The following is a 22,448-nucleotide window of genomic DNA, read 5'->3' on the forward strand; positions in this document are numbered from 1 at the left end:
AGAATCAACAACGGTAAAACGGAATATCACCACATGAAGCGGTACAGGAACAGTCGGGCCCGGAGAGAGCTCCCCAAGAATAAACAAAGACTTATCTTATATGATTGTGCCTTTATCCACAAAATAATAAAAATAAATGATCCAAAATTACCCCTTATGTAGGTATTGATTCGCCATGTAGGTGTTTAACGTCTATCTACCGCCTTAAGAAAGAAAACAACATCTGAGTGAGCGAGCGTGATTACTTACTCCTTTTATCTTCCAGTAGCACCATCGTTCGGTTTTATGTCTGTTATGCTCGTTTTATTTACCTGATCATATCAGAAATGAGAATATCTGTAGGAACAGCAAGTTACTTACCATAACAGTTTCAGAAGTAAAAAATGTAGTGGCAATAAATTAGGCTCTTTCCTATAAAAGATAATAGTGAAACAAAACGAAAATAAGTACATTGAAGTGATGCAACATATTTTTTCCGTAGTTTGAATAATTTATAACCAGCCAAAACGTCTTCATAATTTACAGTTTTGATTAATATATTTTTTGAGTTATAAAATAAGCCGGTTCTATCAGGAGGTTACGATTAAAAGGACTAAAAGTGATTTGCTTCAGGATTGTGGATACACTGGTCACCTCGTTTGTGAGAAAGTTAGTTCGTATTTGGTATGAAGTTAAAGAGTTTGATTTATTAATTTACCAAATTATGTATATACTTACCGTTTTAAAATAACGTGAAAATATTTTTTGTCAAACAGATAGATACGTCTGCGAGCGATACTATATTTTTTTATTCAAATAAAAATGAAAAAAACTCACCGCTGGCTTCCGGTAAGAGCTAGCGACCTTTCAAAACACCGGGCCGATCACTCTTAACATTAACCAACTGAGCGTGTTAAGAGGGAATACTAGCTTTGCGATCCTAGCGAAATAACGATACTTTTTATAAGAAATTTCATTTCGGGTGAAAACGTTTTCCACTGACTAAATCTTAACAAATCACTTTGATTTTGATGTCGATCTCTTTAGCACAATATGCATAATAAATATGGAAAATATTTAGAAGTGGAAAAACGTTGTCTTTTTTTGTATGGACGATCATGAGGTACTCTCCCCCTTAACAAAAAGAAATGAATGGAAAGATTTGCATGCTTCTGGTAAGATTCGTAGTCGCAGCTCAGTTGGTTAAGTTAAGAGCGATCGGAACGGTGTTCCGAAATGATGCCTTTCACCCGAATTACACATTCTACTTTTCATTTCGAATACGAGGAAAGTAAAAAAATCAATGTTTTTTTAAAAACATGAGTAAGTGTATTTTTATAGCATTATTCAGGGTACTTTCAATTGACTATTAAAAAAAAGTACAGGCAGTATAAGAAATCCACTAAAAACCAAATTTCAATTGCTTATCGTAAAAAAAATGAAAAAAATCGTACTTGAAAAGTAAAATGCTCTAGTACAGAAACGTATCACTTCATGTACACTTTTTAGAATAAGAAATGTATGTATATCTGAAAATTTCTAACAAAAACAACAGTTTTAAATTTGCAAATGAACCGCACTGCTTACACTCACGAGCCTTAATTTTAGATACAAATACCAGCTAAGCATTCATTCAGAACGTTCTCAGTGGTGCCTACTTAGAATTACATAGAATAAACTAACATTGCGGGAGGCCGTTTAATCAACATACTACGCTGTAGTATTTTCAAAGTATTATTGAACCACAAAACACGTTTAAACTCTTACTTTTTCTAATTATCTTATTTTGCCTACTAATAAAGATAGGTATATTATAACAACAGAAAAATAAATGCATGAGAAGAACCCTATTGCTGTTGTGAAATTTTGTGGTTTTAAGACCGAAAACAGAGTCAGGATAAAACAGTAGAAATTGGCACTTTGCGCTTATCATGCAAATGTTATGTGGCCTAAATAGGGGTGTAAAGATAGCACGAACCGTCACACCGAAAATAACCACCATAATACTCGCTGATTATGTGACTCGAGTGTATACTGTTATATTTTATGGGAGTCTAGTGAGATTTTTGTGCATTTAGCCGCACAAAATAACCGATTATATTTATTAAAAACGCGCCACTGTTTTTGAAATAATAATTTTAGAAAATAGGGACTGTGTATACTGTCTGATTTTCTATGGTGTATCATTGGGACTGTATACAATCGAGTTGAAAAGTCTTGTCTGACGCATTAAATGTTCATGTACTGCATGCAATATGGCGGCTCGGTGTAATGTGCTCGAAAATATCTGAACGCACTCTAGTACCTTGAAAATAGAGGAGTGTTGAGATATTAGTGACCACCTTGACCGTTCCGATATATCTGATCGCAACTGTACATAACTACTCCTGTAAAGACCCAGGGCACTAACATTTCTCAGAAACTAAATTATATTTTAATAACTAATCAACTTGTCACGATAAGCATGATAAGGACAGCTTTACGTTAAGTGACACATTACAATAAAAGTATGCCGATGAAACGCACAATGAACGTATTTACGTAATGAGAAATAACGACATACGTTAGGTTTCACTCAGTGTTTGGAATAGGCCACTTTGAGATAATAAAATAAAAAGCGGTCAATTTTTAACAAGCATGTTACTCTTATATCTATTTTATTTATGTATGTACCTGCCTGAAATAAATTATTTTTATAATTTTTAAAGTAAGGTTAGGTACGTTTTAATAATAATAATGAAGTTTGTGCACTACTAATAATAATACATATTACAAACAAAGACAGGACTTACATGAGTAGGTAACAACAAGCGGACTTATCGCTAAAAAGCGATTTCTTCCAGACAACCTTCAGATGGAGAAACAGTGGCTAGAAATAAGTTATTGGGCAGTGCAAAACAACACAAATGTTAAGAATATAAATTAAGTAAATATAATGTACACACAATGAAAAATAAACTACATATATTAGATACTTAAGCAACAATAATACACTACATAAACCTACATAAATACATATTGAGCATTTAATCAAGAGCAAGTAACGACCAGTAGCGTAAACAAGAAACCCAGGAACCTATACTTAGGACACTAGATTCAGATTTGTAAAACTATGACACAAGTAAAAAATACTGCATCATTATCACTATTATCTGCGTAACACAGCAATAGATACTTAACGTGAGAAACTGTACTACTATTTTCAGTTTAAATACTTATCCTCGTAGTACAAAACTTCACACACATACTTATTGGCTGCCAACTTGTTTTTACCTAATTTTTTTTAATATACTTTGTGCGAGGTAACTGCCAGCTCTTTGGTCACGTGTGCAGTTCACCAGTCTCTTAGCCAGAAGGTTTATTTAAAAAAATCGTAATTTATCCGAAAATGGATTGAATGTGCATTTGGTGCAACATAATTATGTGAAACAATATTACTACATCTCACGTACATTTAGCAAATAACCATCAGTCTTCAATTGGCATTTTTCCTTACGGAGTAAAAATCGCTGTAAACAAATGTAAACCACAGGACCATGGCTTTTTTTTTAATTTCGTGCAATATCTGAAATAACTTTTCCGCTCTAAAGTAAATATTTTACATAACGCTCAGCTTTGACTGACAGGTGGGCCATTCATTTATGCTAATATGATTTATGTTCTGTTTACTTAAACGATACTATCTTTGCATGTAATTGTGATAAAAGATACAAACATCTCTTGAATAAATTAATAAAAGTTTCCCGCATTGCCGAACAAAATGTCCAACAGTAAAGGTGTTTACAAAAATGTGCCAAAATCGGAAAAAAATGACGGTATGTAAAATATTATTAGTTATTTTGCTATGACGATATTTTTAATACTCATTTCATTTCATTTCATTTCCTTGTGGGTAGTGACCCTGCCTATGAAGCCGATGGTACCGGGTTCAAATCCTGTTAAGGGCATTTATTCGTGTGATGAGCACTGATATTTGTTCATGAGTAATGGATGTTTTAATTATGTATTTATGTATTTATAAATATTTATATATTATATGTATCGTTGTCTAAGTACCTACAACACAAGCCTTATTGAGCTTACTGTGGGACTTAGTCAATTTGTGTAATAATGTCATATAATATTTATTTATTATTTTTATTTTATTATTATTTATACTCGATAATACACAGAAAACTAGTCGTAGACATTAACGTTACAGACAACAGAATTTATGATTTTGTTCTCGTAAAAAATTGTCTACCTAAGTACATAATATACGTAACTCAATTCAACGTCATTAAAGTCATAGTTTAAGGTTGAGTTAATAAAGGTATACAATTTAGATATTTTATTATAAGTAGGTTACTTTCCTTCATATAATACCAAATTATTCAATTTATTAAACTTATTTATCTTTTAGCCATATATAATTACTATTTATAATATGATAAAAATATTTTGGATATAGCTGTAATTATAAAAAAAATGCATTTTTATTATTGCCATATTCGTTTATGATGAATAAATGTTAAATGTACAATGTATGACATGACACAAAGTTTTGGATTTTTCACAATTTTTGTGATTGTTTTCTCTTAAAAGTGTAAATTATCCTATAAATGCTGATCAGCTGCTGATCAGAGGCACCTTCTCATGCATGAGAGGTATTGGGCTGTAGTTCCCAATTTGGGGACTTCATATACCTAATACCTTCACATACTTAATACCTTTTAATTATTTCGTGCGTGTATGTATTCCGATTGCCTCATGGTGTTTTTTTATTTGGCCGAATAGCGACTTGTGAATATACAATGCAATTTTGTAATACCTACCTAAGTTCCCAGAATCTCATTGCTACGAACAGGAGTTCGAACCTAATACATTCGGATTGAAAATCGCATGTTTTACCGCTAAGCCAACTAAACCAACGCTCAACGCAACACAACGTTGATTTCAGTTTCTTTGTGTGAGTATTCAGTTGTCTTTGAGATCAAAAAGGCATTAAATGATACCCGTTTATTATTCAGGGTACTTATTTGATTAGAAAATAGTACCTACAAAACTTTTTATGTGGGTTTGCCTTCAGAAATAACATTTTAATGGTACGTTACACTTAATAAGATATCAAAGCCAGGGTTTACTTGACAAAATAAAATGTTTTCTTTAAGGGTTTCTCTGAAAACTGGCAACTTACAATATATTAGTTGAAAGGTGAGCAAGTATGTAAAGTTGGTTAAGAATTTCTTATTATTATAGAAGTGTTTTATTAGAAAGTTAAATATAAAACCAAATGTAAAGAAATAGAAATAAAACATGGGTTTTCTATTAAAGTAGGTAATCTATTAAACATCTTTTGTTTAGGAATTCATAATTTAGTTCACGATTACTTGAATGAAATGTAACGGGCACATCGAGCGGATGCTGCCCTTGGACGACTCATGGGACGCATACGCAAGTGCCAACACCCAACGGGTGTAAATACAATCGAGAGTTGCTGGAATATAAAATGACCTAGGTTATTGGGTGAAAGCGTCCAGTATTCTTATTATTGATATATACATACAATAACAATTTATTTACAATAAAAATATACATAATGGACGTATACAGATGATTACTATAACTAGCTTATTTTATATTTCAAATTGTGAAATTTGTTTAAGTATTGATCATCTTATTGTTAGGTATTTTTTCCCCGTTACAAGCACAGATAGTACAAATACATTAACCGTAGGAAACAACAGGTCAGCAAACTAATTTGTTTCACCTTAGATAACCCGACTGGATAACGGATTAGGGGGAGTCTAGAAGAAACGTAACTTCCGGGTTGGCAAACGGTTATCTGACAGAAAATTACTGCTTCGTCGTGAAAGTACTTGAATTTGTTGTTCTGAGGAAAAATTATATATTTAAATGCCTGAAATAGTGGGCTATAAGGGACTTTTATGTGCTTAATACATTGTGGTTACTGTTGAAACATAAACTGTTTAAACTGGGTCTCTATTATTTTCCATGAAATTTTAAGTCATAATGTATTGTTTGTCCGCATTTTCGTTAATCATAACTTGGTTTTTCTCAGAAACTTTACTTTTCAGGATTGGCATGAAATAAACCTAACCTAACCTAATCTATCTATAGAATAATCTTACGATAATCCAGAAAAGTTAACGATTTCAGAATTATGTTTAATGATATTCTGACAATAATTACACTATGACTTTCAATGATTATGTCAAACAAAGGGATCCGGTTTAAACTTTAGGTCAATTGCGATAAACAAAACAGCCCCACATTTAAAATTAACGCTAGGTCTCCCAGATCTGCGGAAGAGCACAATCACCATGAAAAGTAGTGGGCTCACAAGACTAAAAAAAAAATAACACTCGAAATATATAGAAACTCACAAATATTTTATAGTTAACTAAACCTAACCTGAAAGTGAGTATATCTTGTATCGAAATACGTATGCCGATAAAAAAAAAAATACCGATTAATATTGCACTGTACATTTGGTTATTACTTTCCGACATAAACGAGTATTTTTGTTCCTATTTATCCTTAATATAATTTATTTCTGCCTTTTGTTGGTGATTGATTAATCCACTAACCGACATTTTTCTCACGTTCATAATTGTTGGATTACTGCGTCAGAATGTATCGTTACTGAATCAGCTAAAGTAAGTCTGTCAGAAAAACCTCAATACGTCTTAATACCAATAGACAATACAAAGCCCTTATTTAAAGCAGAAATGTCCCGATTCGATGCGTGTGAAAATTTGAAGAAATGATAGATCATCCGTTCAAACCCATATGGCAGCGTCAATAAATTCGGCAATACCCTTAAGGTGGTTCGATTAGGTTACCCAAAGCTTAAACCTCACTAGATGGCGCCAGAATTGCAAATTTTGAGTTTTAATTTTTTTGTGGAGTAGTCTTGGTATTTCTATACTGTAAATTATGTTTAGCGCACTCATTAAATAAATATTGAACTATTACAACAAACATTGAACACTTCATTGTACAAAAACTACCCCTTAATGTCGACAGAATGTTTCTTGACTCTATTTCTAAGTATCACTCACACATTCAAACAGTCTTACAGGGATCCTTGTAGTAGACAATTTGGCACACCGTGAGTAGGCTTCAATAGCGTTGCGGTATGTACGTGGAAATACATGCAAGAGGATGTGGGTTCGAGACTCATTAAATTTTTTTTTGTTATCAGTATTATCAAGTAGGTACCTATTATTAATAAATTATTTTATGAGAAATATGAGCGTTTTCCATAAAAATATTAAAAATCTGATTCTCACACATCATGATATTTTTTGATTCTTCCAACTCAGAATCACTAGCATAATCAATCCTCGTGTTAAAAAAACCCGAAAATTTGTATTGAAATTTTAGTTTTACATTGAAATTTCTTTCACACTAAAATGTGACGTAATGGTATGGATATTTTAGGATATCTTTTTTTAATGCTAGGGTGGAGAAGAGTCTAAGTAGAATGAACCTAAGAAAGTCCAAATTTGTAAGTCAGATTTTCCGGTATTTTTTTCAAAAAAAAACGCTGTTTTGTTCTAAAATTAAAGCAATCCCTTACTGCCTTTAAAAAAGTAGGTACTATTTTACAGTAGAATTAAAACATTTTTTTTACGATACATTTAATTAAATTACATTGAGTTACAAAATTGCATGGCCTTCTATTTATAACCATTATAAAAAAAAAGAGATATTTAAGTACCATGTTTGTTTATATTATTGATTTCCCGATATTTTGACACAACTAGAAGTTTCACACAATGCCTAGAGATAGAAAATGTATTTATTTATTTTATTTATTGTCAATTTCATTCAACGGATCACATCATATCCAATTTATGTGTTTATGTATTGCATTGTTTTCTACCTAGTTGGTTATTAAATTCTGTTACTTCAATAATCTTTATCTACATAAAATATACCAACGAAAGTTTAATAAAGTATATATTAAAATGAAGTACACAAAATCAGGAATTACATATGACAATATCATTCAAAATCGCCTCCTCTGGCTTTGACACAGGCCCTCAAACGACGAGGCCAGTCATCAATAGCGGCACGCACGATTGTCATGTCTAATTCCGTCACTGTCTTAACTATGGCCCGCTTGAGGGAGTTAAGATTTGTGTGGGGTTTAGCACAGGCTTTCTCCTCAATAACCTGCTATATGGCATAATCCAGGGGGTTAAGGTCCGGGCTGGAGGACGGCCAGTCTTCGTGGGCAATAAGGTCAATTAAGTTCCTTCGAAACCAGGCTTGAGTTGTTTTTGCCTTATGTGCAGGAGCTGAGTCCTGTTCAAAGATCCATGGCTGGTTTTGAAATAGGGTGTGGCTTAAGGGCTTCACTATTGGTTCGAGAACGGTTTCCAGTTTCCGGTTTTCACACCTTTTTCACAGAAATGAATCTGTGTTAGCCCTGAGTATGACACACCCAAAATCATGTTTGGCGGGTGCCCACATTTGTGCAACGCAATAGGGTTGTTTCCATCTACAAATCTTAGGGCATAATTAAATTAAATTAAATTAAATAATCGTTTAATTCAGGCATAGCCCATATAAGTGTTAGTAACAGACTTAAATAATAATGTTAAACTATGACTATGACTATTACAATTTCCTATAATCTACCATGCAACACGTATACTTAGGGCTAGGACTATACAATACCGGGTGAGCAATACGTACACTTTGATATGATAAAATGTGATATGAAAAAATAAACAAATAAAAAATAATAATAATAATTCAAACATGTCAGCACCAATTAAAATATAAAAATCAATTCATTAAAATAATTCAAACATGTCAGCATTAATTACAATATATAAATCATTTCATTAAAAATAATTCAGACATATCAGCATTAATTATACATCTAAAAACTAATCAAATTGCAATAATTATAATTATATTATTCAGTACAAATTCTTCACTGGCAAAAAATTAAAATTAATAAAAAATCATAATATAAGAATGAACAGAAATAAAATAATAAGCATTTAAATTGAATTAAATAATCTTATAACTAACACTCATAATTTACGAAACTGGAGTGCAGACTGATCCATCTACGCATCATCGGTGAGTCCCACCTCCTGGCAAACACCTTCAGGATGCTGTTCGGACTCCCTAACAACCTATCAAGTAGGAGGCACAGCGCTTTCTTATAATTGCATGAAAGCCATCGACACTTGCCTCCGCAAACATGCCCGAAGCACTGCACTTCCGTCGAAGACCGAGCAAAATCCTGAAGGCATCATTATATTGCACTCGCAAAGCGCTGTACGTCCTCTGCACATAATATCCCAAAATATAAATATAATTGTATCCCAAAAAATTTTTTGGATTATAAGAACATGTTAAACTACTTTTAGGGGACCTGTACCTAATGACCATATTTTTGTAAATATTGAATTTAAAATATCTTTTGGCACACGTCACGTGACCAAACTCGAAACGTCATTGAAGATTCTGATGACGCCACAACTCTCGGATTGACACTGTTGACAGTTAGGCGATTAACAACAAATGACAAATATCAGTTGACAGTTCGTATCTTCTACGTGTGTATGTAGTTATGTGTCAAACCATAAACTGTGACGTCACACAATTTTCAAAGAGCGTTTTGGGTGCGAAAGCATCTGTCAAAATATATTTTGTTAATTTAACATATTTAAAGCCATTTTTAGTATAAAAGCTGAATTTTAGGGCAACTTTTAGTTAATATAGAAAGTAATACAAGCGTTTCAAAAAATTGGAATACGATTCTCTTTTAGGCCCCAATTCATTATAGATACGACGAGATAAGCGTTATGTGTGGTATATAATTATAGCTCACAAATCCACCACATTATGTCATTTTTTATTTTTTCGGTAGCATTTGTTTTAACGGAAATAAAGAGGTTGCAAATCGAGTAACAGAACTTCAGAACAGATATCATTTGATATTTACCAGTCGCTTTTCGGTGAAGGAAAACATCGTGAGGAAACTGGACTAATCCCAACAAGGCTTAGTTTTACCCTCTGGGTTGGAAGGTCAGATGGCAATGGCAGTGGCTTTCGTAAAAACTAGTGCCTACGCCAAATCTTGGGATTAGTTGTCAAAGCGGACCCCAAGCTCCATTGAGCCGTGGCAATATGCTGGGACAACGCTAGAAAGAAAGAAAGAAATCGAGTAACAGAACTTAGTAACCAACTAGGTATAATAGTTATGATGTAAATGTCCATATCATGTTGGAGTCATATATGTATTAGCCAATTATTCAAGATCAATACACTTAGCTCCCTTAGGTATTCGCCTAAGTACAATCTCGGGCAAAATTGAGTTTTATAAAAGTGAACTAGTTTCTAGGTCATATTTTCTATGAATTGGTCATTTTTGTAGACTCCAATTACAGTTACACTTTTCCTGGTTTTTCGCGGACCAGAATATCGATGATTTTTGTAGCTTGATTTAGACGTTGCTATCATTTTCAATCCAAAAACACATAAAATCACAATTCAGAACATGCGGCAGCGTTGTTTTCTATCAAGTACCTCAAGCACCAGGGCGGCTACCGGGACAATCGAAATTCGTCAATTTCGGGCATTTTTCTCTGTCACTCTAATTACGTCTTAGTGAGAGTAAAAGAGAAAGATCCCCGCAATTTGCGAATTTAGGTTTTCGCGGTAGGCCCCCAGGTCCTGTCAAGTTTCAGCAGTGTTGCCAGGTGAGCGGAAGAGAATTATCGTACTTGAGTGTCAATATTATTGTACCGTTGAAAAAAATATCGTACGCCAATCAAAAAGGCAGCCCCTAAAAATGTCTAGCAAAATAAGCTTAAATTTCCAATTAATAATAAAAAAAAGACAATTTTCGTCTAAATTGCGCAAAAAATCTGTTTATGTTTGTGTATTTTTGGGATAGACTCAAACGGTATACAGGAAATTGTGATTGTGTGGTGTACAAGGAGCCGAACACCCAAAAGAAACTAATTTTAGCCTATTTCTGAGAGAAAGTGTCATATTTTGCTTCAAATTACTAGACTTTTAAGGTGGCATCATCCAAGGGCTGAAATTATAGTACTTTAGTGTACGATAATGCTCTTTGGAACGTTACGTCATACCGGGGCCCAAATTATCGTACATGTACGACAATTATCGTACGCCTGGTCACACTGAGTGTCAGTGTCGACAGAGTCAGCTAAAAACGCGTCAAACATCGCAACGTCGCGCCGATGCATGGATTGGCAACGCCGCAATGTATTTGTACACGACATTTGTCACACACACATGAGTAAAATTTATAAAAATATAACGTTGATTATTGCATGATTTCTGTATGAAACAAAGTTTTTCTATTAATTTAGCGCAAATGAATATTCGAAAGTAGATAGATGCGCAACTATTTATGTAATAATATTGTGTAATTAATTAATAAATAGCGATTGTTTTTTGTATGAAAATCGAACCACCTTAAAGGTGTCATTCGGATGGCATCTGCAGTAGTGTTACCCACGGCTACGGCGTTGAAGCAGCGGGAAATGAGCGATATCACTGTATTTTTCCTTAACTTAGGACAAAGACATCAGCGCAATTAGTAAAAACAGACAAACAGTTACGTCGACTATTACCAGTTGCTGCAACGCTGCACTAGCATCGCGGCAGCAGTAACTCTGCAGTCCTCACAATGTGATTGTATCGTTTATGAATGGTTAAGTATAGATGGTATTATCGTCTTTATACCTTGTCAATACTAATACGGTACCTATCAATATTTTCCCAGATCCGCCCGAATATGAAGCGCCGCGAGGCTTTGGGGCACGTCACATGCAAGTACTCATCCTCTTCATCAGCCTCTCCGTCGGTTTTACTATCAAGTCGCATCTCAGTGTTGCGATGGTTGCCATGACTTCTCATGACTATACCTGTGCAAAAAATATAAGCAATGGGAATCAGACAAATGAATTGAATGTAACAGGTGTTGCATGTGGCAGGGAGAAAGGGTGGAGTGTTTTTCAGGTAAATGTGCCTTTTTTTGTAAATGTGTATTGTTTTTTTTTAAGTTGTAAATCGTGTTTTTACTTTTACACTATTGGAATATCTACTCTTATTATTATAGGTACGTGTATAGATAGGTACTTAATTATTGAGTATTAAATTACTCCGCGGGAGATAGCAGCTAGCTTTGTATAGGTAGTAAGGTGTATTCGGGTGACCTCGGAAATTGGGTAATCCTGAACATCATTTAAAAAACACTCATATTTCGTTGTAATAACAGTCCCGTTTCGGAATTATCCGCCACTTTTTTAGTATTAATTTATTACGGAAGTACTCGAACTCACCTTACACCGTTTTTTAGATTCTATATACCTATCATATCTATGTCTCCGTTTTAATTTTACGATTAAATAATTGTATTCTTAAAAACATGTGTATTATGAGATCAATACTTCACGAGTAAATAAAACATAATGTGGCGAAATTGTTATAGCATATTATTTGTATGTTTCTACATATTGATACTTTTTTCAGACTTACGATTGGAATAAAAAGCAACAGGAAATGACACTCTTCGCATTCTTTGTCGGTTATACATCAATGATGCTGCCAATGGGAATCTTGGCCCAGAAGTTCGGCGGCAAGATTCCTATCATGATCGGCTTGGCTGTGAATGGTGTCACCTCCATTATCACACCTTGGATTCCCCATTTTGTAAGTAAAGTTCTTATTAATCAATAAAAATCTTGACACATCTATCAAGATCACACATGACTAGATAAACAGCAAAAACTTTAACCAATTTGACTTGTGATTCATACCTACAAGCAACTTCGACTGTTTCATATTCTTTTCACCTTAGCCTCTAAAACTATTGTGGCAACACACGAGCCAACTGGCCCTTTAGTGGGTGACGGCAAAATATTTGCCGCCATTCCTTTTAGTGTTTCTCTAAGCGAGGGAAAAGTTTTATTTTGATATTCTACTATTTGTTTTGATGTGACAGGATATATTGACGGACGGTATGGACTTACAGATCCGTTTCAAATTAATAATATGCAGTTTGAATTATATTACTCTGGCATTTTTATAGAAGTACAAACACCTTGTTTTACCTTTTTTCAGGCAGGATGGATGGGGGTGTGTATATGCCGTCTCCTACAAGGTGCAACGCAAGCAGCCTTCTATCCCAGCATTCACGCGATGTTGGGCAAATGGGCGCCGCTCAGTGAAAGAGGACGGCTCAGCACTTACGTATACACAGGTAAAAGGATTGTTAACTTTTATTTTTATTAGAACTGTAAATTTACAGAGGCAAAATATTCTGCAACTCGTGTTGACAGCAATTTTATGGTCTCTGTAAATAAAGCAACATATACGCAATGGTGCATTCCTGAGCTAAAATTAAGTAATTATTTAAAACGGAGTTAAAAAAAAACACCATGTATTAAGCGCATGTGACAGCAAAATAACGATCAATTATGATCCTTTTTTTTATTTCTAACCGTTTGACAACGTTCGATGTTAAACAATTCTTAATAATGTACACCATAATGTCGAGAAAAGTAGGGTTCATAAATATTTTTATTCAAGGACTTGCAAACACTTGACGTTACTAAATTCGGGTGAAAATTATTCACTCGAAACTGAAGAGCGCTCAACAACTCTCTGAATTAAAACATTATGAAATGAGAGTAAGGTCCGAACAGGAACCTCAATTACAAGGAAATTTTCACTCTACGCACTAGTATCGTAGAACTCAAATTACTTCAACTTGAAAATTTTACATGACACAGATTTAACGGAATTATCGGCACAGTATTCGGCGTTCTCTTAATAATCACGTAACTGGCGATTTTGAAGCATACTTCAAGAGGGAAATTCCGTTATGTATTCGATAAATGTTAAACATATTTATTTTATGCCCCTCCAAGGCAAGCAATTTGATTATTTAACACGATATGGCACGCTAATGGAGTGACATTTAAGGTATTAATTTTGCTTTGTTCAGTAAATAACGACTAACATTTTACCGTAACCCATCCGCCACTCGTTAGATGATTAATTATTATAAATGGAAAGAATGTAAAAAATTATACAGCAATACAGAAAATTGTAACAAAACACTTTGTTTATCTAGTACCAAGTCTGCCAAAAACTTTTATTGGAGCTGCTAAGGAGGCCGGATAAGGAGTTAAGTAGCATGAGCATCCAAATACTAAGTATGAAAGACTAATTAGCGATCTTATATCTTCCCCAAAGAGCTTACTTTTAGGGTAAGGCCGCCGAATGCTAAATTAATAACCAAATAATTTGGAATCTTGTTAATAACTATTAACATTAAATGTTGCGTTTTTCCAGGATCTCAATTCGGGACTATAATTTCCTTTCAAGTATCCGGTTTCTTCTGTGGGAGCCCCATCTTTGGCTGGCCATCTTCCTTCTGGCTTTGGGGATGTTTGGCCTTAGTTTGCTTCTGCATGCTAGCACAGTTTGGCTCCGCTAGCCCTCAGCAGCACAAAACTATCAGTACTGAAGAACTGGCATTTATCATGGGAGATAGTGCTGCTGACGCAGTTCCTAAGGTACAATACCTGATATCATTTCAAACGCCGAAAGGCTGCTTGAAAGTGCATCAGTTCTATGCAAAATATTGCTTTCATGTTTTTCGAATATTCTATTGATACTTTTCTGTCTGTCATCCCTACTAGGTCGTTGGTCCAATGCACATTCTGCTATCGCCTTCCCTAAATATTTTCTTCCCTAAACTCATTTAACGAGCAATGATATGGCTGCCCCTGCATGATTATCTATGTAGTGGATCTTTTATTGTAGATGATGTTAATATTATTATATATTAATATATATTAACTCTAAGAAATAAGGTTAAAGATTAGTTATTGCTACTACCTATCTTTCTTTAAATTGAAATCATGTGCAAAACTGTTTCTAAATAGTAATTTATTGTTTAATATTCTGCATCAGAACAATTTAGAATCCAGCGAACTAAAACCTTCTGCTCTATTTTAGTACAGATAAAAGGTACAAATTAAAAGGACAGGGGGACTATTTCTGAATTTTGAGCGCTCGATTACGTAACTCCAAAATCTGTGGAAAAAGCTAAATGCTGTTTTGAAATACGAACTTTAGACATTGGGAATCTAGTAGCATTGACCACTTGTTTTCAATTTATAATAATTTATTTCATTCAATATAAAATGATACAATAATACAAGGGGTTGAGACCTTCTAGTAGGTATATAGAACCTGTGTCAGAAAGTCTCGCTCTTCCAATTGGTAACTAATTAGAACATTTTAATATGATTTGAGTATAACTATGTTACATTGAGTATCTTAAGAACTAAAACTAAAGAACTAAGTAACAAAATTGCAAGCTAAGAGTGTGTGTGTGTGTGTGTGTGTGTGTGTGTGTTTGTATGTTGTGAGTGTGTGTGTTCATGTTAGCAGTTGGGTTATTAAATTACAATATTAAATTATAAGGTAAATAGAGTTTTATCCTTAATTTACATGAAATAAGATCCAACTTTTATTATTATTTTTGAATCAAATTTTCAGTCTTACTGTAGTCTAATGTATATAACCAATCACAAAGTAATTGTTTACACTCGTATAAATTTTTCGAATAAATATTTAGTTCACTATTTATCTTATTATATAAGACCGCAGATTGTACATCATATTGTCTCCTAGCATAAGCTGAATTACTACTGGGTACTGAGACAGCTCTATGTTTTCGTCTTCCACTTAGTAGTAGCTTGGGGTCGAATTTAATTGTCCTGTGAAATCGTACGATTGCTAATTATATTAGTAGAATTTAAATTCCTAGTAGTTGGAGATAGTATTGGGCAATCGAAATTCAAATATCGGCCCCCAGATAAGAACAAAATACACGGATAATTTTTTTTTCAACAGAAGCGGCGAACTCCTTGGAAGCATATCCTCACAAGCCCAGCGGTATGGGCGCTCATAACAGCACACGCAGGTTCAGCTGTTGGCTACCTGTTTATCCTCACCCAATTACCTCTCTATATGAACAAAGTCCTTGGCGTTGATATCAAGAATGTAAGTATAAAGGATTTGCCACACTGGATGCGTTCTTTGATCTGCGGTGAGGTCAGGTCAAATTGAAATGTATGTAATGACCTAACCGCAGACTGCAGAACGCATCCAGTGTGGCAAATCCCTAATATGTAAACTTTTTAATAAGTCGCCGGTTTTTGACGTCATATTCGCCGCCGTCTGTGATATTTCTCTCTCAAAAATTATAAAGCAAATCTGCTAACTTACGAAAAAAAATCTAACCAGAGTACCACTACAAGAATATAGACAACAAAATTGTACATCAAATCCGTTAAATATCAAGTTTTAATCGCTTATCGTAATTTATAAACAAAAAAAAATTACTGGAAAAGTAAAATGAAAATTATTTTTACTTTGTTACAGAATGGGTTGCTGTCATCTTTACCGTATATTTCTATGTATTTTATGGCTATAGCCTTTGGGAACCTCACAGATTTTTTGAAGAATCGAAACTATATGAGCCTGATCAATATTAGAAGATTTTCGAATACAGTTGGTAAGACAAAGTGTAAAAACTCGCTTATTATAATAAAATAGTAAGCCCTTTTTAGTAATATTTCCATTGTTTTATTATGAAAATGGCGGTTCTTTGCAGAAAAAATATATCTCGTGTACTTGTACTCATAAATTTGATGTTTCGTCGAAATTGTTAAAAGTCATAACAATTTACTTAAAATTACATTAGTCGACGCTCACGATTAACTGTTAACTAACTTATTCATGTTTATTAATTAAATCCATGGTTAAAAAAGACACAATTTACAACTAAACGACAAAACAAACCTTAAACTAAACTTACATATTCTCATGTCGCATTACATGTTATTTTAGAATGTCGTTTTAAATTGAGAGCGTAAAGTATCACTCACGCTAGTACGGCCCGGGTACTGGCCGTTGTGTCGTTTTCTATAGAAAGCATAACGTGATCACCGATCACCCGTCATAGAAAGTGGAGTGTCGGACGCCTCGACCCGCACCCGGACCGTTCTAACATGAGTCATACTTAACTTTAATTGTATATCGGCTTGTATGACTCTTAACAACCACCTGACATGTCCTAATTTTTATGTTTATGATCGGGTTTTCGCGTACATCCATTCTTTTAGTATAATAGGCTGTTGTTTTTCCAGGTATGGTCTTATCTTCCATATTTTTATTATGGACTTGCTATGTAAATACGACGTGGTTGGCCGTCACCTTATTGGTTATCAGCCTGGGGCTTCATTCTGGAGTTCATACCGGGTTTCATGTAAGTACAGAAATGTTTTAGCTAAGTTTGTCTATTAATTTCTTCCAGGCGTTGTCCAGGTGTTTTGCCACGGCACTTAAAGGAAGTCCGGGGTTAAATGTATTAGTAATGCGAGATAGATTTAAGAGTTGGCGAATTAGCAGGATTTGTTTTGTAGAAGCATGGAATTTTCTAACAGTAACAGGCTTTGATGAGGATGATAATTGAAATATTTATTTTAACACATTTTGTTGAGCAGAAGTCAGTGGACAGGCATCGTATATTATCATTGACGAAGACTAACCAAAGACTACGAAGAATTTTAGATAAACAATGTACTCATCAACGTCACCCTTAAATACTTTAGGTACATAAATAATATATGTATAATGTAGGATTCTTCAGCGCCAACTTAAATAGGTCAATGCATTTTTTTCCTTGTAATGGCTTCACAAGAATTGGCTTAATCTAGGATTTCATTTTAATGGTTTCTTTTAATCCTCAACATGTTTTCGTAATTCTACCCCACCACATATAAGTGCCGTAACAGCCACTTAATCGCGTAATAAATTCAAAAATTTAGTCCCATCCGGAAGAAATTGGGAAGCATGTAGCATATATATAGTCTGTATCTTTAGGTATTTAAAAAAAGGTAAACAAATAATTTGTACATTTTCGGGTAGTTTTAATATTTATTGGTTAACCAACCAAATACAAAACCGCCTGGATCTGTCACTAAACGACCTGACTTTAAACCTACATTATTTCATCATGTAATGTTTTCATCTACCCTCAACTGCCTTAAGGAGCCATTTGAGGGTAGATTTTGTTTACCTTTTTTTAAATACCTAAAGATACAGACTATAGGCAAGGACAAAAATAGAATAGGAAGCGTCTTGTCAAGTTGATGCTTATTTCCCTTTTCTCCACTTTTTTCAGTGTTTAATCGTTTATAGAAATATTCTTAAAGATATAACAAAACTATGAATACAAAATATTCTAATTTTTTTACAATAGCTTTAGATATATATATATTTTTTGCCTTTACAGTACCTACGGGCAGTTTGAACAACCTGAGAGAAAAGAGCTAAGCAAGGATTGATTTATTCACTGAAAAAGTTGCTTCCATTTCTATTTTTTTTTACTGGCATAGGTAAACTAAGTGCATGTCTGCCAAGTTTCTAGCTTACGAATAGGAGACATCAGTTTAAATTTTGAATTGAATGTGCGCTAAACAATCATTTTATAAGTTTTTATAGCTGTTACGGTTGGTATGTGTGGTGGAACAGATTTAACTTCAAACCAAATATAGACTCGTGTAAGTAGTAAGTAATAAGTATTTAAAATTAATTTTATCAACAAATAAAATAGAATTAACCATGCTATTCCTCGAATATTACAAATACATTAAATATTTCTTTCTTTCAGATTAACCAGATAGATTTAGCGCCCAACTTTGCAGGGCCAATGATGGGGCTGGGCAACATGGTCGCCAATTTGTCAGGCCTATCTATCCCATTCCTAGTCTCCAGCATCGTGGGAGATGACGTGGTAAAACTTGTCTTATTACCTTAATCAATATCACTTTACAATGTATTACACTTGTAGTAGTTACATCTTGATTAAATAAGGTTTGTCAAGTTGTTCTAGCTAGAGGTCTAGTTTACACATAGTTTTGTATATTTTATTTACATGTTCGTTTTTTTTTAGGTAAATCAGCATAAGTGGCAAATCACATTCATCGTTATGGTAGTGCTGCAGATTGTAACAAATATGATCTTTGTAATTTTTTTGAGGGTCGATCTTCAGCAGTGGAATTTTTACGGCGACGATGAAAACGGTATGAAAATAACACAGTTCTACTTTAATTTGAGCAAGAATAGTATATATTCTAAGAAAGTCAAGCTTGTTTTTTAACATCTGATCGGTTGCACTCCGAAATGATAAATAAATAAAATGAAATATTTTTAAAAAAGACTGACATTTAAAATAAGCTGACGAAAATGAGAAAGAAAGGAATAATAATCGTAATGTAAGTGCCATAAATATTACACCGGCAAGTCACTTAGCTGATTTCGCACGGATAAACTCGATGTGATAAAATATTTTATGGCATAGTCAATGTAAATTTGATATTTTACTTAATATTTTTAATACTATTATATTTTATGTACCTGTATGATTTTTCAGAAGACACCGATTCAAAAGAGATGTGTCTCATTAAGGACAACACAGTCATTAAGGCTTAACCTAGGACGTCATTGATGAAGACAGCACCGAAGTTTTTCATTCCTTACTTTAGTTATGGTAAAAATCAATCAATTTTATAAACGAGGGTAGTTCATTAAAGAAATATGTTTTTTCCGGCAAAACCAGGAAGGACCGATAGGAAAATGTATTAATCGGATGTAAATTTAGATAGATTAAATATAAAATTTCCTGTTATACTCCAGTAGTAGTACCACGAGTTGACACTTGACTTTTGCATTATCAACTGCGTAAACTCGATCGCAGTCCATTTCCCTCGCAATGATTGATGCTATAGAGGGGGTATGCGATCGAGTTCACGCAGTCGTTAATGTAAATATCAAACGCCAACCTCGTGGTAGCAGTGCTGTTTGCTTGTATGTTTCTGTGTTTTTAGGGTTCCGTAGCCAAATGACAAAAAACGGAACCCTTATAAATTCGTCATGTCCGTCTGTCTGTCCGATTATGTCATAGCCACTTTTTTCCGAAACTATAAGAACTATACTGTTCAAATTTGGTAAGTAGATGTATTCTATGAACCGCATTAAGATTTTCACACAAAAATAGAAAAAAAAAAACAATAAATTTTGGGGGTTTCCCATTACTTATAACTGAAACTCAATTATTATTTTTTTCATCAATCGCATACGTGTGGGGTATCTATGGATAGGTCTTCAAAAATGATATTGAGGTTTCTAATATCCGAGTCCGACTCGCACTTGGCCGCTTTTTTACTTATGCATGCCAGTATTTTCTGTTATAAATGTAATGTGTGTTTGTAACTTATTATCTACTCTACATACATAAGACATCATATTCCATAAAATTCGAATTAAGTATATACATTATGGCTGAAAATAAAACTTATTTTGTAGAAGCGGGGCATCCCACGCAAGAACTTATATCTTATCAAAAGCTTTATTAAAAAGTGAAGTTTTTTTCATTGTGTTACTATTAATATAATCTATAGTATAGCCATACCAAACAATGAAAATGTCGCAATCGCAACCTGTGCCATGCGATCAAAACGACGCTTATGTGTTTAAGCCACGAGATTTACGCTCCGCTTCTCTGGTTTGTTGTCAAAACAACCACAACACATGACGCAAAATACTGGTTCTCTGTGCCGGTTCTACACGTAGTAATGATAGGTCAATGTTTCGTTTTTCATGTTAGTAATCTGGCGAAAAATAACTTTCTTGGACAACTCGCCTCTAGAATTTTGAAGATCTACTTCAGACCTCCTAAAGCTCTAGTATTGTAAGTTAACTAATATGATCATTCAATAACTATTTCTTTTAGTTTTAAACGCACCGCCTACAATCTTTTCTGCTTTACCCTAAGGTTGACTGGTAGAGAATGCCTCATGGCATTAAGTTCGCCTTTTGTACATTAAGTTTTTCTTTAGTGCAATAAAGTTTTAAATAAATAAATAAGTCATTCCAACAACTTTTAGAATCAGACCAAGCTAAGTTGGTAGCAATTTTGACAGCCCAGCCTGTGCAAGTGTTGTAAACGTCATAATTTCGTAGATGTTTGACGTTTAGAATAACACTTGCATTGTCTGGGCTATCAAAATCGCTGCCAGCTTATCTTGGTTTGACTACATCGCCTTTTGGCTGTGCCAGTTTTTACTAGTTAGTTAAAGTAGTATATATGTTTTTTTTTCTAACCTAGTCTTTAAATATGCATATGTGCTGAAATTCTTGCATATTTTTGATGATGACAATCATAAAATAAAAGATTACTTTATAGTAGGTAACACATACAGAAAAATATATTCTTAAGATTATAATACACATAGGGACACGTTTTTTTGCTCTGTACGAGATAGACGTAACCTAATAACAGGTACCTAAGATTTTTGTTTTCCTGTTTTAGGTTTTTTGTCTTGTTATTATTTATGTCATAATTGTGTTTTATACATAGTTTTGTCTAGCGATATTATTTGTATTAAGTGTCATATGAGTTTGGCTGGACTGTTGTTGTTTTTATATATTAGCTGTTGATATTAGTGTAAATATGAACTAAGATCTTGGAATAGTTATTTAAATTAATATAATTTTCTAGATACACCCTGTTTGTTTTATTTATTAAAATATATTAAACTGCGTATAATTCTTTCAATTTTAATATATAAGGAGATCCTATAATTTTAATATGGTGAGGGATATTTCCTCAAGACTGCTATTTAGAGTTCTGTAGTCAACTAGGAACTCTTATAGTTTCGCCATGTCCATCTGTGTGTCCATTCGCGGCTTTGCTCCGTGATGGTTAGTGCTAGAAAGCTGCAATTTGGTAAGGAAACATGAATCATGCATGGCGACGCAACGGTAAAATGAAAACTACAAAAAGAAGTTTATTTGGGTACCTCCCATACAAAAAAATGTGCAACTGTTATTTATACGTCATAATTTCAGAGAACTTTGAATAGCCTGGGCTATCAAAATCGCTGCAGAGTTATCTTGGTCTAACTCGATTAGGTTTGTCGTGATCTATCACATTGTAATTATAAAGTGGATGCAAACTTTGAAAGGATGGAATTTAGTACTTTAACGGTTGTTGATAAGACGGGCGTAAAGATGCAATTTGTGATAGGTACACGTGGGACTGCCGTACGAAGCAACTGCATTAACATTTTTGAAAAAAGTTTTTATTTAACACAGAGAATAAAAACTACAGTTTTAAACTTAAATCATATTATGTATCTTACTTAAATTGTCACATATTCTACCTGTCTACTACTGCACGTAATCTAACCTGTCTGAAAATGAAAAGATTGTTTTGTTTTTATATATTCTTTTAAAACACTTATTTATGGATTCTTTCACTAATTAAAAATAGTCGCTCACCTTACCCCTAGCACCTAACCCTCGTCAAACATTATCTC

At 33.8% G+C, this 22,448-nt stretch overlaps 1 protein-coding gene across 2 annotated transcripts; it reads left to right on the forward strand.

Annotated features, from left to right (window-relative positions):
- Positions 1-3,370: 3,370 nt before the first annotated feature.
- On the forward strand, positions 3,371-21,633 carry LOC133524074 (putative inorganic phosphate cotransporter). 2 transcript variants are annotated; one of them, XM_061859881.1, is made up of 11 exons: positions 3,371-3,794; positions 11,768-12,003; positions 12,517-12,696; positions 13,108-13,246; positions 14,344-14,567; positions 15,916-16,065; positions 16,447-16,579; positions 17,214-17,332; positions 18,740-18,862; positions 19,022-19,151; positions 19,502-21,633. In XM_061859881.1, exons 1-11 carry the CDS (start codon positions 3,740-3,742, stop codon positions 19,558-19,560), a joined length of 1,548 nt encoding a protein of 515 aa, XP_061715865.1. In that variant the 5' UTR covers positions 3,371-3,739; the 3' UTR covers positions 19,561-21,633. The 2 variants fall into 2 exon arrangements, with proteins under 2 accessions (XP_061715865.1, XP_061715864.1); XM_061859880.1 differs by lacking the exon at positions 3,371-3,794 and having other exon boundaries at positions 11,707-12,003.
- The last annotated feature ends 815 nt before the right edge of the window (positions 21,634-22,448 follow it).

The sequence above is a fragment of the Cydia pomonella genome, chromosome 13 (genome assembly GCF_033807575.1).
Source record: "Cydia pomonella isolate Wapato2018A chromosome 13, ilCydPomo1, whole genome shotgun sequence".
In the NCBI taxonomy this organism is placed as follows: Eukaryota; Metazoa; Arthropoda; class Insecta; order Lepidoptera; family Tortricidae; genus Cydia; species Cydia pomonella.